This window comes from Alligator sinensis, unplaced genomic scaffold (genome assembly GCF_000455745.1).
Source record: "Alligator sinensis unplaced genomic scaffold, ASM45574v1 scaffold1391_1, whole genome shotgun sequence".
NCBI classification, from domain to species: domain Eukaryota; kingdom Metazoa; phylum Chordata; order Crocodylia; family Alligatoridae; genus Alligator; species Alligator sinensis.
The window spans coordinates 529,013-544,299 of NW_005842761.1; the positions used below are offsets into that span (position 1 = coordinate 529,013).

General features: G+C 50.8%; 1 protein-coding gene across 4 annotated transcripts in view; it reads left to right on the plus strand.

Moving 5' to 3' along the window:
* LOC102375816 (butyrophilin subfamily 1 member A1-like) overlaps positions 1–15,287 on the plus strand; it is a 24,942-nt gene continuing 9,655 nt past the window's right edge. The window contains exons 1-6 of one of the 4 annotated variants that reach the window (XM_025216706.1): positions 7–51; positions 1,646–1,666; positions 3,148–3,168; positions 3,264–3,290; positions 9,925–10,084; positions 11,738–11,940. In XM_025216706.1, the coding sequence (XP_025072491.1) occupies positions 11,862–11,940 (79 nt within the window). In that variant the 5' untranslated portion in view covers positions 7–51; positions 1,646–1,666; positions 3,148–3,168; ... (1 more) ...; positions 9,925–10,084; positions 11,738–11,861. Of the gene's footprint in view, positions 52–1,645; positions 1,667–3,147; positions 3,169–3,263; positions 3,291–3,768; positions 3,868–9,924; positions 10,085–11,046; positions 11,389–11,737; positions 11,941–15,287 lie in introns of those variants that run through there. The other 3 variants (XM_025216707.1, XM_025216705.1, XM_025216709.1) reach the window with 3 other exon arrangements.

The following is a 15,287-nucleotide window of genomic DNA, read 5'->3' on the forward strand; positions in this document are numbered from 1 at the left end:
GCCCTGTCATTGTGTTTGCTGTTTACTTATGGAGGATTCACAAAGCAAAAGGTAAATCCTACTTAACCAAAAGAGGAAAGAAAGAAAAACCATAAAGGGGAAAATAACTGGAGCTCTCTTCAGGTTGTCACTAAAAAGCAAAAGAGTGTCTCCACTCTAGTAACTGCCTTTAGCTTTGTTAGACATATTATAGCAGTGACACAAGTGCTGCAAGTGAAACAGGCAGCCTCTGTGTGTGGTGTGTTGCAAACTGGGAAGGGGAGAGGCAGCACGGCAGCAGATAGCGTAGGAACCAGAAAGCAGAGCAGCAGATCAGACAGGAGATGTGGATCAGAGTAGCACTTGGAAAGGGTGTGGGATTTATGGCATGCCTGCCAAAAAGGTTGTCTCTCACTGTCTTACAGTATCATCTAGATTGGAGCCGTGTTGTGTTAAGCATCTGTTTGGTGCTCTGCTGTGCCAGGCATTACACAAACAGACACATGGGGACCGTGACCACAGCCCCACTGTACCTGAAGATGCACACAGTGATAGAGAGCTTCTGCCAAAACAGCTTCCAGCATAAATAGACAGAGAATGGTTTATTATCCCCATTTTTCAGATGGGGAAACTGAGACCCAGGGAGATGAAGTGACTTGACTAAGATGAAAGGTAGCAAGTGAGAGGAGGGAATTGAAGCTAGCTGTCTTGAGTGTCTAACTACAAGCCCAGCTATTTTTTCTTCTCCATTTGCCTCTGTTCATTATGCTGCTAAACCTCTCCTTGTTAATGTACCTTGTTTTCCTGGTGCCCAGAGTGTAGGTAGGTAGAGGTAAGTGGAAAAAGTAAAAGGTGGGAAGTGACACTGTAAATATTTATATTTTAAAAAGAATTAGAAATGTTTGCAAGGTTTGGAAAAATGCTAGAAACAGATTAAAAAGTCAGCCAATTTTTAGCCTTTTGTGCAAAATGCCTGAAATCTAAAATTTGGAGAAATATACGTTTTTCAGGCATTCCAAACATCTCTAGTGTTGGCTGAGAAACAAGGAAAAATTTGAAAAATTAGCATTTTTGTTGTTATTCTCCCCCCACATGTCCCAATTTTGTCTTAAAGTCTGAAATTATAACAAATAATTCAGAAAGCATTCTGGAGTGATATGAAACCAAGGGACAGCTGTACCTGCAGCTTGATTTTTTAGTTAAAAGCATATCACAGTGTTTTTTTTTTAATTGTGGTCCCATAATGCTCTGGGGTCAGGTTTGGATCTTAGAGATGCTAATTGATAGGTTGGCTGCCTGTTAAAATCAGCCACATGCCTCCCCTCAGTGAAGCATTCATTTTCCTGTTAAGGAGTCAACGAAAAAGATCGAGTCCTTCCTGTGTGAGGGAGATAGCGTGGTGTGTATGCCTCTGACTTCTGCATGAACCAAGATGGTCACTCTTTCTGTGTTGCACACTCCATATGCATCAGGGCTCCTGAAATCTCTAGATGGGCTTAAATGTCATGAGGATTGTACCTTGGCCTTCTGAGATTCTTACTTGATCACATGAATCCAAGACCTTGGGCTTAATGAAACACAGCAAGACTGTGTAATAGCCATCCCCTATTGCAGTCGTGTAATAGCCAGTCCCCTATTGCTGAATGTCTCTCTCTTTGCTTTGCAGATTCTGTGTACTCTGAACTAGGTAAGAGCCTTTCTGCTGCTCCAAGGAAACTCCTAACTCAGAGCTTCTGTTTTCCAGCCTGTAGGAACAGTTTGAAGGTGTCCATTAAATCGGACTTGGTGCAATAAGGTTTAGGCTAAAATGGCTTGGGTCTCACCTGGGATCTTGTATGAGAAAAATGAGTATTTTGTCAGGGTTAGGGGCCAGATGCCCTGTGTTTGAATTGGGGGTGTCATTTGCAAGTAGGCTGTGAGGAGATCACCCAAAAAAACCTTTATGCCGCTTTCTCAGCAGAGGCATCTGGGTATGCCAGTGAGGGTCGAGAACAGAGAAAGTACTGCTAAACATGTTGGGGCTCCCTGCTTTGTGGCGCTCTGCCTGGAAAATAGCAGTGAGTGAGAGGTGATGTTAATGCCCATTGATTTAAGCAGTGCAGGATTGTAGTTGCAGGCTTGGACAAGTGACATTTATACTGGTCATTGATATAAATTACATTGGGGTCCTATTTTGTGGTAGCTGCTGTTACAGTGCCTTGTTCCCCCTGAATAGATGTGAGCATGTGACACTCACACCTGTGTAGTTTTACCTGTGTTCTTTCCTAGGGTAATTCTGCACCAGGTACAAGTAAGATACCCCAGTGTAGGGCTGTGTGCTGTTTGTCCACTCTTTGTTTGCACCTGTACAAAGTCTGGTTACGTAGGTATAAATGTGTCGTGGGTCTGAGCCTGGACTCCATTGGCACCAACCTCTATGAGGTTGTGGGAAGTGTTTAAGTGCAGGTTAGACAAACCTGCCTGGGATGGTTTGACCTGGCCCGCTACATGGTTCAGACAGGGCCTGAGTAGGCCATCAGACTAAAATCAGGTGTGGCCAGTTATTTTGGGCGGAGGGATGAGTACTGTGTTTTGGCAAGCCATCGAGGGCTGCATGATAGGCAGCCAGGGGCAGATAAATATTAATTTTCTAAATTTTTTAGGTGACCTGCGGGCCACATAAAATGGCCTGGCAGGCTGCATGCGGCCCGTGGACTGCATTGTGCCACCCCTGGACTAAATGGTCTCCTAAAGTCCCTCCCAGCTCTATGTCTATGGGTGGGCTTCCTCAGGAGAGGATTCTTGCCCTGTGGCTCTGTAGCTTTGATAGGACTTCCTCATTGGGTCCCTCAGGCTTGGTGCCTTTTTGTGCTTCAGCCAGGGGGGTAGGGAAGTCTAGGGGCTTTGGGATGTCAGACTTGTTTGAACCAATAGACCCTTCTATTCACAAGTCCTTGACAAGTAGTCACTTTCTACGGTGGTGCCACATGCTCTGTGGTAGCTGGCAGAGAGTCTCATGTTCAGGTTGAGGGTGGGGAACAGGTAGTTTCTCACCTAGAAGAAGGGACAGGGATCTCTTCAGTATTCACAACATCATTTTGCCTGTGGAGCAAGGATGGGGGTTGGAGGGCTGAACAAATATCTTTGGAGCTACATCCCAGCTAACATTCTGTTTTCTTATTTCCAAAGGGAAAATCAAGAAGAAACTGGGTAAGTGCATGTTTGAATTCTGTTTGGAACATTTGCTAGGTAGCCAGACTTCATCCAGAGGCTGACCTCTGACCAGTGTTTTCTTCTCATTTCAGATTCAAAACCAGTATTTGACAAAGCAGGTAAATACAAATGGAGAATGAGGTCGGGTAGGTGATGGGTGCTAGAAGCCGGGAGTCACGAGTCCTGGGTTCTGTCCCCAACTATGGGAGAGGGGCGTCTAAAGGTTAGAGCACTTGGAAGCCAAACTCCTGGTTTCTATCCCCTGTTCTGGGAAAGAAGTGAGGTAATGATTAAAGCAGTAGGTTTATGCTGGGATCCAGTGCCTTATCCATAAGACCAAGCTGTTCCCTATTGTGAAGCACTTCTTCCTAACTCATTTATCAGTGCTGTTTTCTCGAAATCACTTAATTCACCAGTTGGAGCAAGACCTTTTAATGAAACCAGCAAGCTATCTTTCCTGGGCCTGAGCTCTGTGTGTGTCTGTCTCTGTGTGTGTCTGTCTGTGTAGCTTTTGAGCCTGTGACTCTGGATCGTAACACAGCTCACCCCAGCCTGGTTGTGTCCATGGACCAGAGAAGTGTGACAGCCAGAGACATGCCTCAGTCCGTGACCGACAGCCCTGAGAAGTTTGACCAGTATTCCTGCGTGCTGGGCACAGAGTGCTACACATCGGGGGTGCACTACTGGGATGTGGAGGTGGGAGACAAGCAGGGCTGGGCCCTGGGTGTCACCAGGGAGTCTGCCAACAGGAGGGGAAGGTTCAGTTTCAGCCCTGAGCAGGGCACCTGGGCCATCCAGCTCTCCATGGGCCAGTACCGGGTAGTCAATGCAGAATGGAGCCTGCTGGACCTGCCACAGAAACCCAGGAAGATCCGAGTGTACCTGGACTATGACAATGGGGTAGTGTGCTTTTATGACGTTGACACCATGGCCCCCATCCATGCCTTCACTGCCTCTTTCTCTGGGAAGATCTACCCTTTCTTCTGGGTCTGGTCTGTGGGAACATCTCTTAGACTGGCACACTTTCATTCCACAGCCTACACCAAAAACGTCAGAGTGGTTTGAGGCCTGCTCCAGTCACATAATATTTATTAACCTTCTTTTGGCAAAAGTGCTGGGCTCAGAAGACGACCACTAACTTGTTGAATCTTGCCTGAAGTTTCCTTATGGCCACGTGAACATAAGGTGATGTAAAGTTAGTTCCTGGCCCTTATACTTGGTGTGCTGGAAAAGGTGGCTTTACAGAAGTACGCTGATGAGAAGAGCCAACACTGCAGGAATCATTTCTGGCTCAGTGCTAGGCGGTCTTTATACATTATCAGCTAGAGTAGGGGCTTTGGATGTTTGCTGTTGTGAGCTGAATGACTGGGGAGTTCATAGAGATGATCGTTCCTCATAAGCACTGGATAGATGCACAGGGCTGTGTGCAGGTTGTTTCAGTCAATGCACTGGAAACCATGACGTGCAAGACCAAGAAACGTGGCCTGATCCTCCCTGTAGCTCTGCCTGTGGTGTTTGCCAGAGAGTCTAGGGCTCTAGGGTCAGCCGCCTTAGCTGTTGTTGGACTGATCTACAGTCCTTTATCTGACGTGGGAGTGATCATCCTTGACCATAAGAGATTGCTGCGGCCACCCCCCTTTGTGCACTTCAGTTCTAAGCTATTGAGCTACGTGCCATGCTGTATTCAGGCATCTCTGCTGCTTCCTGTGTTGGGTGTGCGTGTGCAGGGGATGCTGAGGAATGTCCCCTTTCCCCTCTCCTGACCAGACCTCTTCACCTGGAAATGGGAGACATGTAGGAACAATAACTGGACTGTAAGCCATCTTGGCTTTACACACATCATGCCATAGTAGTCAGAGGGTTGTATTTCCTTAGTTACACAACCTCCTCGGTGGGTTCTGAATGGAAAGAAACCAAATGAAATGGCCCTGAAGAGACGAGGTCTGTGGCAATCCCAACCAGAGCAATCGGTAAAGGGTGCTCCCTGGTGCCAGGGGTTTAGGTTCTCAGCTACCAGGGGCTTAGGTCCCAGTTTCTGTATAACCAGCTACTGCCAAAGGCAGATGTGCCCTCATCCAGCTCCCTGCTGTCTGTGACTCAGTCCTTACACTAAGAGATGGCTTGGTACAAAAAGTACCAAGTTCATGGAGTTTCTGGAAGTCATGTTTCAGGACACAATTGGGCTTCACTTAGCCTCCTTAGTGTACTTAGGTGCCTTTTAGATAGAGTGTGACTTGGGCTTGGGTTTCTCTGTGACAAGCCACCTGCATTTGTCCACTCTGTTTTTGTGAGTTCCTCCAAAAGAGGCCACTCCAGTCAGTCCTTTTCCCACCCATGTTGCGGCTTGTTCAGTTCTGGGACCTCAACCGTCCCGCTTCTTTGTCCCTCCCTCTCTCACCACTGGTTCCTGTGCCATAACATCCTTGACTGCTCTTGGCCTCCTCTTCTCCCCTCCTTCCCCTCAGCATAATGCCTGATTGCTTCTGAGTTCCTGTTCATTACCCTTCCTTCCCTGAGATCGAGCTGCATCCCATTTGCTCCTCCTCCATGGGCTTGGAGTGGTCCAGGTGGTCACTGTCTTACCTGTGTGCATGGTGTATTAAGCACTGAAGAGTCTGATTCATGACTTAGAGTGTTTTTCTTCACAGCGTCTTATTTTGGTTTGGTTTGGTTTGGTTCGGGTGGGTGGAAAGGAAGAAAGGCCCAGATCCTTGAGGGTAGCGGGGCCCCAACCTCCAGTTGACTTCTTTGGGGGAAAGAGGTGCATGATGGACCTGAGCTGCTCACACTAGGTCATGCAGGACATTTGTAGCGTAGATGGGGAATGGAGCCCACCTAGGAGCTTCTGAGTCAGTAGCTCCTCGTTGGAGCTGTGCCTGAATGTGGTGCTGGTGGAGGTTGGTATCCTTACGGCAGCTAGGGGCCTACTGATCCCAGGGTCAGGCTCCAGGGCTGTCCTGTTCCCTGCACTCCTGTCTCACCCTGTCAAGGGCAGTTCCAAGGGGCCCTTCCTTGACACTGAAGTCCCTGCTCCCACCAGGAAGGACCTGCAACCTACAGACGTAGGCCCATGGCCCCAGCTGGTGTGAATTGGCTGTAGCTCCAGAGGAGGTGGGAGGAAGGAGGAGGGTGAGAGGGCATCCCCCATGGTTGGTGCACATTCATTGCAGCCCCAGTGGGGCTGGGTCCTGGCTGGCGTCAGCTGGTCATCGCACAATTAGAAACAATGGGTCACATCTGTTATGCAACTGGGGAGTCTGGGACTTGGTGTCTCATCTGTGTGGGGTCCCTCTAGAAGGGGCTGGCATTTCTCTGCAGGCAGCTCCTGCTCCCCCTCCACCTTCCCCATAGGCACACATGAATCCAAGTCCACATCCGGCAGAGACCACGGCTGGAGAGCAGGAATCTCACCCCTTAGTGCAGCCAGAGGAACAGCAGATACTGGCTCTGCCATCCCTGATGGGAAACAACCTGGGGGGCTGGAGCCTAGGCCATGCCCCAGCACCAGGAGGCAGCTCTGGTGAGGCAGGAGCAGAAGGCGCTAAGCAGGGGGAAGTGCTGTGTCCATCCTGCACTTGAAGGTGTCTGGGGAAGGGTGTGCTGGTTCCTGCTTTGCTAATTCTGATTGTGGGTAAAATGTGCCCTTGGGCTGAAGCACAGGACATTGCATCCTGCTGTGGGGCATGTGGAGATTTTGCCCTAGCAAGGTATCCCATAGAACCGTCCTCTCTGCCTGCTGCACTGGTAGCAGGCAGAGGGATGGGGCCCAGCACCTTCCAGGATAGGCATCCTCTAGCCTTAGGAGGTGGTGAATGGGAGGCACTCTCTCCCTCATCTCAGGAAGATGAGGGGTCCTAGCCTGGAGCAAGGCAAGGATACAGCTGTGTGGTTGTCTTGCTTTTCCCCATGTGACGTGATTAGTTTAGACCCTGTAGCCACAAACTGAGGTGGAGGCACGGGGAGGATTTGGGGTGAGGAAAGCATCAGGCATTTGCCTGGATGAAGGGGAGAGGCCGTGTGGGGACAGACACAGGATTGGGAAGGCAAGCAGATCTGCTGAGCAGGAACAGATCTGTAGCTTGGGCAGGCCACGACAGCACATCCCAGCAGGGTGAGGTGACAGCTGCTAATGTCTGATTCAGGGTGGGGACATGGGGTGGTCCCTGGGCCTCGTGTGGGGTGGCAGTGGGTTGGCAGGCAGGGATGGAGTAGATTGGGAGCCCTGGCTGTGCTGTGGTGAGGCACCTCCCTCCAGCAGGCTGTCAGGATAACCCAGATGGCCACCCCTTGGTCCCTCTTCTCTCACAAGTGTATGTGGCTGTGAGACAAGGAATGCATTTCACAGTTCCCTTCCTGGCCAGGCCAGGGGCTGCACTAGCAGCCAGTGGGCCGTGGCCTCTGCTGCTGCAGGCCTGACCTGCCAGGTATGATAAGGCCAGGCCAGGGCTCATGCAGCTGGTGACTTGCTGACATCTGGGTGGTGCTCAGTCATTGTCACCCATGCCCATCACCACCCAGCCCTTGGGGTCCCCCCTGCATCCTGATTTGACTAGGAAGCATAAGAGACTTCCCTGAGAGCTAAGTGGATTGGTTGGGCTGGTACCCAGACTGATTTGTTAAGAAATGTTGTTCGTGGGTTTGGCAGGGCAGGCTTTCATAGAGCAGGGGAGGGACCCATTCCTGTCCCCACATAATATTTATTATCCTTATCTTGATAAGACTGTTGGGCTCAGAAGTCACCCACTAATTTGTTGAATCATGGCTGAAGGTTCCTTATGGCCACGTGAACATACTCAAGGTGATGTCAAATTAGTTCCTGGCCCTTGTACTTACTGTGCTGGAAAAGGTGGCTTCACAGAAGTATGCTGATGGAAAGACCCAACACTGCTGCCAGCGCTTTGGCTCAGTGCTGGGTGTTCCTTGTACAATGTCAACCAAAGTGGGGGCTTTGGATGTTTGCTGTTCTGAGCTCAATGACTGGGAAGTTCATGGAGATGATCCTCCTCCATAAGCACTGAAAAGACACACAGGACTGTATGCCAGTTGATTCAGTCAATGCACTGGAAACCATTATGATACCTTTGTGTAGGACTGAGAAACCTATAGTCCGACCTTCTCTTTACCTACCACCTGTGGCATCTGCCAGAGAGTCTGCAACTCTAGGATCCACCTTCTTAGCCATCGATGGATGGATCTACAACATTTTACTTGACCCATGAGAGTTATCCTCCTTGACTGCGAGGGATTGCAGCTGCCACGGACCCTTGTGCACTTCAGTTCCAAGCACCTGATGCACAAAGACAGTCTAAATGGCTGTGCTGACAGGGTCTATGAGTCCGTCTAGCTGTACTGGAAGCCCACTTCACTTGTTTGTGCCTTTCCTGCAGTTGAGTTTCAGTGTCACTGGTGATGTTACCTGCGAGAGAAACCATGGTCTCACTGGACATTGCTAGCTATCTTTGCTGCTTCCTTGTTGAGCTATTGAGCCACGTGCCATGCTGTATTCATCCATCTCTGCTGCTTTCTGTGTTGGGGTGTGTGTGTACAAGTGATGCTGAGGCATGGCCCCTGTCTTCTTCCTGGCTCCTGGCCAGACCTCTCCACCTGGTGATGGGAGACATGTGGGAACAATAACTGGACTGTAAGCCATCCAAGCTTTGGACACATCATGGCATAGTGGTCAGAGGGTCATATTTTCTTAGCTACGCAATCTCCCTGGTGGCTTCTAAATGGAAAGAAACCAAATGAAATGGCCCTGAGGAGATGAAGTGTGTGGCAATCCCAACCTGAGCAATAGGTCAAGGGGGCTCCCTGGTGCCAGGGGTTCGGGTCCTCAGCTACTAGGGATTCAGCTCCCAGTTTCTCTATAGACAGCTACTGCCAAAGACAGATGTGCCCTCTTCCTGCTCCCTGTTGTCTGTGACTCAGTCCCTACACTAAGAGATGGCTTGGTACAAAAGTACCAAGTTCATGTAGTTTCCAGAAGTCATGTTTCAGGACAGAATTGGGCTGCATTTAGGTTCCTTAATCCACTTAGGTGCTTAGTAGGTGGAGTAGGGCTTGGCTCTGGGTTTCTGTTATCCACCCTCTCGTCCAATAGGAAGGCCACTCCAGTCAGTCCTTTTCCCACCCATGTCATTGCTGCCAGCCCAATAATGGGCTGGCAGTAGGACTGTTCCTTGTTCAGTTCTGGGCCCGCAACCATCCGGTTTCTCTGGCCCTCCATCTCATCGCTGGTTCCTGTCCTAGGACATCCTTGACTACTGTCGGGCTCCTCCTGTCCCCTCCTTCTCTTCAGTATAATGCCTGATCACTTCTGAGTTCCTGTTCATTACCCTCCCTTCCCTGAGATCAAGCTGCATCCCATTTGCTCCTCCATGTGCTTACCTGCCTTACCAAGAAGGACTTACTGCTGTTTTACCTGCCTTACCAGGAAGGACCTGCAACCTGCTACAGACATAGTGGCATGCACCCAGCTGGTGTGAATTGGCTGTAGCTTCAGAGGAGGTGGGAGGAAGAAGGAGGGTGAGAGGAAATCCCCAGTGGTTCCTGTACATTGACTGCAGCTCCAGTGGCGCTGGGTCCCGGCTGGTGTCAATTGGCCATCACAAAATTGGAATTGGCGGGTCACATCTGTCGTAGTGCAAACTGAGGAGTCTGGGAGTTGGTGTATCTCACCTGTGCTGGGTCCCTTTGTAAGGGCCTGGTGTTTCTCCGCAAGCAGCACTTGCTCCCCCTCTACCTTTCCCATAGGCACACAGGAATCCAAGCCCACATCTGGTGGGGACCACGGCTGGAGAGCAGGATCTCACCCCTTCGGGCAGCAAGGGGAACTGCAGAAACTGACTCCCTCACCACTGCACCAGGGTCCAGCTGTGGTGAGGCAGGAGCAGAAGGTGCTGAGCAGGGGGAGGTGCTGTGTCCATCCTGCACTTAAGGGTGTCTGGGAAAGGGTGGGCTGGTGCTTGCTTTGCTGATCCTGATAGTGGGTGAAATGGCTAGAAATTCTGCTTGGGCCATTCATCAGAATACCTCTGTGCCACCGGGGGACTGTCCTGAACATCTTTGACCAGAAACTAACCTGGTCCAAAGTGCAGTTTGGCCATGCCAGGTTGCCAACAGACAGCACCCCAGCCACTGTGCTAAATGTATGGACCTAAATAAGGACCTGGATTTTGGGCTGGGATTATACCCAGAAATCCTTCTTAGGCCACCCCAGACCACACCTCTGTGCCACTGGAGGATGCTTGTGGACATCTCTGACCAGAGATTTGCCCAGCCCAAAGCGCAGTTTGGCTGTGCCAGGCTGCCAAAAGACAGCCCCCCAGCCACTGTGCTAAGTTTGTTGACCTGAATAAGGAACTGGAATTTGGGATAGGATAATAGCTAGAAATCCTTCTTGGGGCACTCCATGCCATGCTTCTGCGGCACCAGGGGACTCTCCTGGACATCTCTGACCAGAGACGTGCCCAGTCCAAAATGCAGTTTAGCTGCACCAGGTTGCCAACTGTTGCCACCCTCCAGACACTCTGCTAAGTATCTGGACCTGAATAAGGACCTGAATTTTGGGATGCAAAGGACTTTTCAGAACTGAGTTTTGGGCTGGGCAAGTCTCTGGTCACAGATGTCCAGGAGAGTCTCCCAGTGCCACAGAGGTGTGGTCTGGGGTGGCCCAAGAAGGATTTCTGCATATAATCCCAGCCTAAAAGCCAGTTCCTTATTCAAGCCATTATACTTAGTATAGTGGGCATGGGGGCTGTTAGTTGGCAGCCTGGCACAGCCAAACCATGCTTTGGGCTGGGCAGGGTTCTTTGGGACAGTCCCCCAGTGGCATCACCATGAAATTTGGGGTGGCCCATGAAGTATTTTGCCCCATAATCCCATCCTAATTTGACCTTCATTTAGGGCTCTGTACTTGATGTGGGCTATTATTTTACATATTAATTAGTGCATATGCATAGCTAATGACATTCTCTCTCTTTAGAATTCATTAATGATAAGTTTTTATCAGGTCTAGATTAGCTTTGAAAAAGGAACCGGGAATAAGGAATAGGGAACTGGGAATAAGGAACCAACTTCAGCCGCGTGTCTTCTCTCACAAGTGCATTTGGCTGTAAGACAGGGAATGCATTTCACAGCTCCCTTCCAGGCCAGGTCAGGGGCTGCACCAGCTGCCGGTGGTCCAGGGCCTCTACTTCTGGAGACCTGAGCTGCTAGGTAGGTAAAGCGAGGCCAGGCCAGAGCTCACGCAGCTGGTGACCTGTCCCTGTGGTGTCCCATAAGCAATAGCTGCCACCCACGCCCAGGAAGTAGGGGGGCTCTCCTAGAGGCAAGTAGGTTACTTGGGCTGGTGCCCAGGCAGATTTGTTAAGACACGTTGCTCATGGGCTTGGCAGGGGAGGCTTTTGCATGGCAGGGGAGGGACTCAGCCCTGTCCCCACTCCCAGAGGACATAGGAAAGCTTTGTGCCCTGGTTCCCCCTGGCTAAAAAGGCGGTGGTACTTTCAATGTAAACACGCAGAGGAGGTTTTACTTTCACTTCCTTTCTTTCTCTTCCCTCCAACAGTGCCACAGCTTGGTTCTGGAGAGGATCTGCTGAGCTGCCCCTTCCCAGAGCCCGAGCAGAGCCTGCTGGATGCTTGCCCCCCCTGGCCGTGTGGGCAAGCAGCGCTGCCCTGGGGCCCAACTGGATGGGGAGCTGTTGCCTTCTCTGGGATGCTGTTGCCGTCACCATCTGCCTCCTCCTGTGTGTTCAGACATCTGCTTCAGGTGATGACACCCCTTCCCAGGCCTGTGCGGTGCGGGGCCCCCTCTCCCTGCAGCATGTACCTACCCCTTTGGCATAGCATATCTTTGCTCTCTCTTTAAGCCAGACCAAGGGGCATGAAACAGGCAGTTCTGGGTACACTGCAGTCATTGCACCGTGGAGGTGGGAGGGGCTCTTGGCATTTTTGCTCCCCTTGCTCAGCGGTACAGGCGCTACTGGAAATGGGGTGCCTGCTGCTTTACCACAGCCTCATGATCTGAGCTGGGAGCCTCCCCTATAAACATTTCCCTGTCCAAACTGGTCTTAACTACTTGTCTCCACATCCCTGTTCATCAACGTCAATTGGTTTAAAGATTAAGTGGTTATAGGGTTATACTGAGTTTTATAGAAGACAGGGCAGCATGGCACCCTAGACTAACCTGTTCAGAGAGGCATGCTGTGTTTGTGCCCTGGTGGACACAAACCTGCTGAAAGTTAAACCAACATAGTGCCCATCTTCAGAAAGGACTCCAGAGGTGACTCCAGGAAATATAGACCGGTGAGTCTCAGCTTCTTTAGCTGGAAAATTGATATAATCCAGAATAAAAAATTAAATCAACAGTCACTTGAATGAATCTAACATGCTGTGGAAGAGTTAGTGCTGTTTTTGTAAAAGGAAATCCTGTACCACCCATCAGCTGAACTTTTGAGGATGCTGACAAGCATGTGGAGAGTGGAGATCCGGTTGCTATATTATATTCCCATTGTCACATCCTTCCTGCGGTTAGGTTCCTTGCCACAGGCTCTTAAAACAGTTGTCATAAGATTGAAGGGAAGGTCCTTTTATGGGCCAAAGGCTAGTTAGGAGAGAGGAAACAAAGTGTAGGGTGATAAATGATCGTTTTTTCAAGATGGAGGAAAGTCTAGAGGAAGGGTCCCCAGGAACCTCGTTGGGCCCACTTGTATTCATCATTTTCATAAATGGCCTGGAAAAGGGAGCATATAGTGAAGTCACAATATTCTCACATGATTCTGAATTATACCAGGTAGGCAAATATCAAGCTAATGGTGAGGAGTTGGAGGAAGATCTCACAAACCAAAGTGAGTGAGCAATGAAGTGGCAAATGACTTCTAGTGCAAAGTAATGTGAAAGGGGGAAAATCACCTCAATGACACGTCCACAGTGGTGGGCTCTGAACTAGCCATTATCATTCAGAAAAGAGCGTGGTCTCTGTCCATGCAGGAGTCTGTGTCCTAGAACATGTCCTTTCTGTGTAGCTCTTGCAAATGATTATTGTGACTGTGGTGCCCAGAGGGCCCTCTGTATTAGGCCCTGCGGATGCCCCCCCTAAGGGCTGGGCCTGAACTGTTTGCAGTCCCAAGTAAGCAAACAGGAGTTGTATCCCCCTTGTGGAGCAGGGAAACTGAGGCAGGGTGTGATCTGTTGGTAACCCCATATCACACACAGGTCCCTGGCCTATGCCTGACCAGCCAAGCCAGCCACTCTGCCTGCTGGCCCCACTGCTGGTCCTTTGATCCCGTGAGCACTCTGGTTCTGTCTTCCCAGACACCAAGGTCTTCTCCCCCTCAGAGCTGTTCCAGGTGCTGTGCTCTGCCAGCCCCCTGGTTGCCCTGGTTGGGGGAGAAGTGATTTTAAACTGCCGTCTGTTCTCTAAGCGACATGTCCAGGGTGTGCACACGTGATGGACCTGGCCCCAGCCCAGCCAGGATGTCCACATCCATGAGATGGATGGGAGCAAGAGGCAAGGGGTAGCATACCAGGGCAGAACTGAATTCCTCACCCAGGAGATCACCCAAAGGAGCTGTGGTGGGCCAGTAGGGGGCGCTCCTGCGTTGAGCCGCCCACCTCCCTGTGCCCGACCACCTTCCAGGCTCCGAGTGCCTCCCTGGGGTGCCTCCCGTCCGGCCGACCCCTTCCCTGGAGCACACCCGCTAGCCTGGGGGTCCCGCTGCCACCATCCAAGGCTCTGGACTCACTTCTGGCTCTGCGCACCTTGGAAAACACAGGCCTGATCGTCCAATGGGTCCTAGACCCAATACAAGCACTTGGGGCACTTCCCCAAGTCAGGGGCTGATTAGGGAAGCCTCCCTTAGTCCACAGACATAAGGGGCCTCCTTGGCATAATTTAGACCCACCCCTCAATAAGTCTGCCACACTGGTCTCAAAGGAGAACTTTATTGATTACAGGGGTAGGGCAGAAATAGGGTAAAAGGTAGAGCAATATCAAGAAATCTTACAGGAATATCAAAGGAATCCCATAGAGCAAACCAGGGTGGCTGAGGTAGCCGTTTAAACACGCATCTGAGTTACTGAAGCGAAATATCTGATCGGATCTCTAGTAGCTTACTCACTCGCATCATCCAGAGGTGGTTGTTGTTTCCTCTGGGGGCAGGGCACTCTTGGAGCATGCGGTGATGAGGAGAGAGCCAGGTTCAGATTCACCTGGATGACCGCATGGCTAATGGCTCTCCTTCTTCCTGGCCCGGGCCTTTTTATAACCTCTCTGACCTCAGCAGCCCGGTCCAACCAAAGCTGCCAATACTGGCTACAAACCGACCAATCTGCATGGCATCCCTGGCTACCCGGGGCCGCGCGCAGGGCCAGGTCTTCCCCCCCTGCCCAGGTGACCAGAGCATCGCCTCCCAGGCACCAGGCTTTTGTCTGCAGACAAGGAGCGAGATCCCCGCTGTGAGGGATTCAACACCCGCCTCCCAGGCTGGTGGAGACAGATCTCTGGAGAGGGGCACCGACAGTGGCATTTCTGCCACAGGAGCATCTCCCTGAAGATCAGATAAAGGGCAGGACCTGTGTGAGGGCAAGTCAGACGCCTACAACACCTCAGCCCTGCTATAGCATAATGTAACAAATGAGTGATATTACTGCAGACATTTCTCTGGTCTGTGTGCTGTGTGTTGGAGTTAAATTGATGCTCAGAAAAAAGTCCCAAGAAAGTCTGTGTTTCCCGGGGCTTTCTGTTTGCACATTCACAAGTGGGGCTTCCCAAAGCCTTGGAGGGCACCTGCCTGGCCACTTCCCATTGCCATCTCTGAGGTACATTCATCAGCTGGATGTAGCTCAGTAAAAGGTGGGTCCAGAACCACTGTCCCCCATGGAGCAACAGCCCACATGCACCAGCTGGGGGGTCTGGTCTATGGGGCTGTGGCTGATCCTCATTAGCTGAGGCTGTTGGCTACAAATGTCCAACTCGAGATCCTTAAAATTCTAGTTTATTAGGCGGATTGAAACACTGTAATGAGTTACACCTTGGGGCTGGTCCCCACACACACACACATGCATACACATACACACACACACACACACACACACACACACACACACACACACACA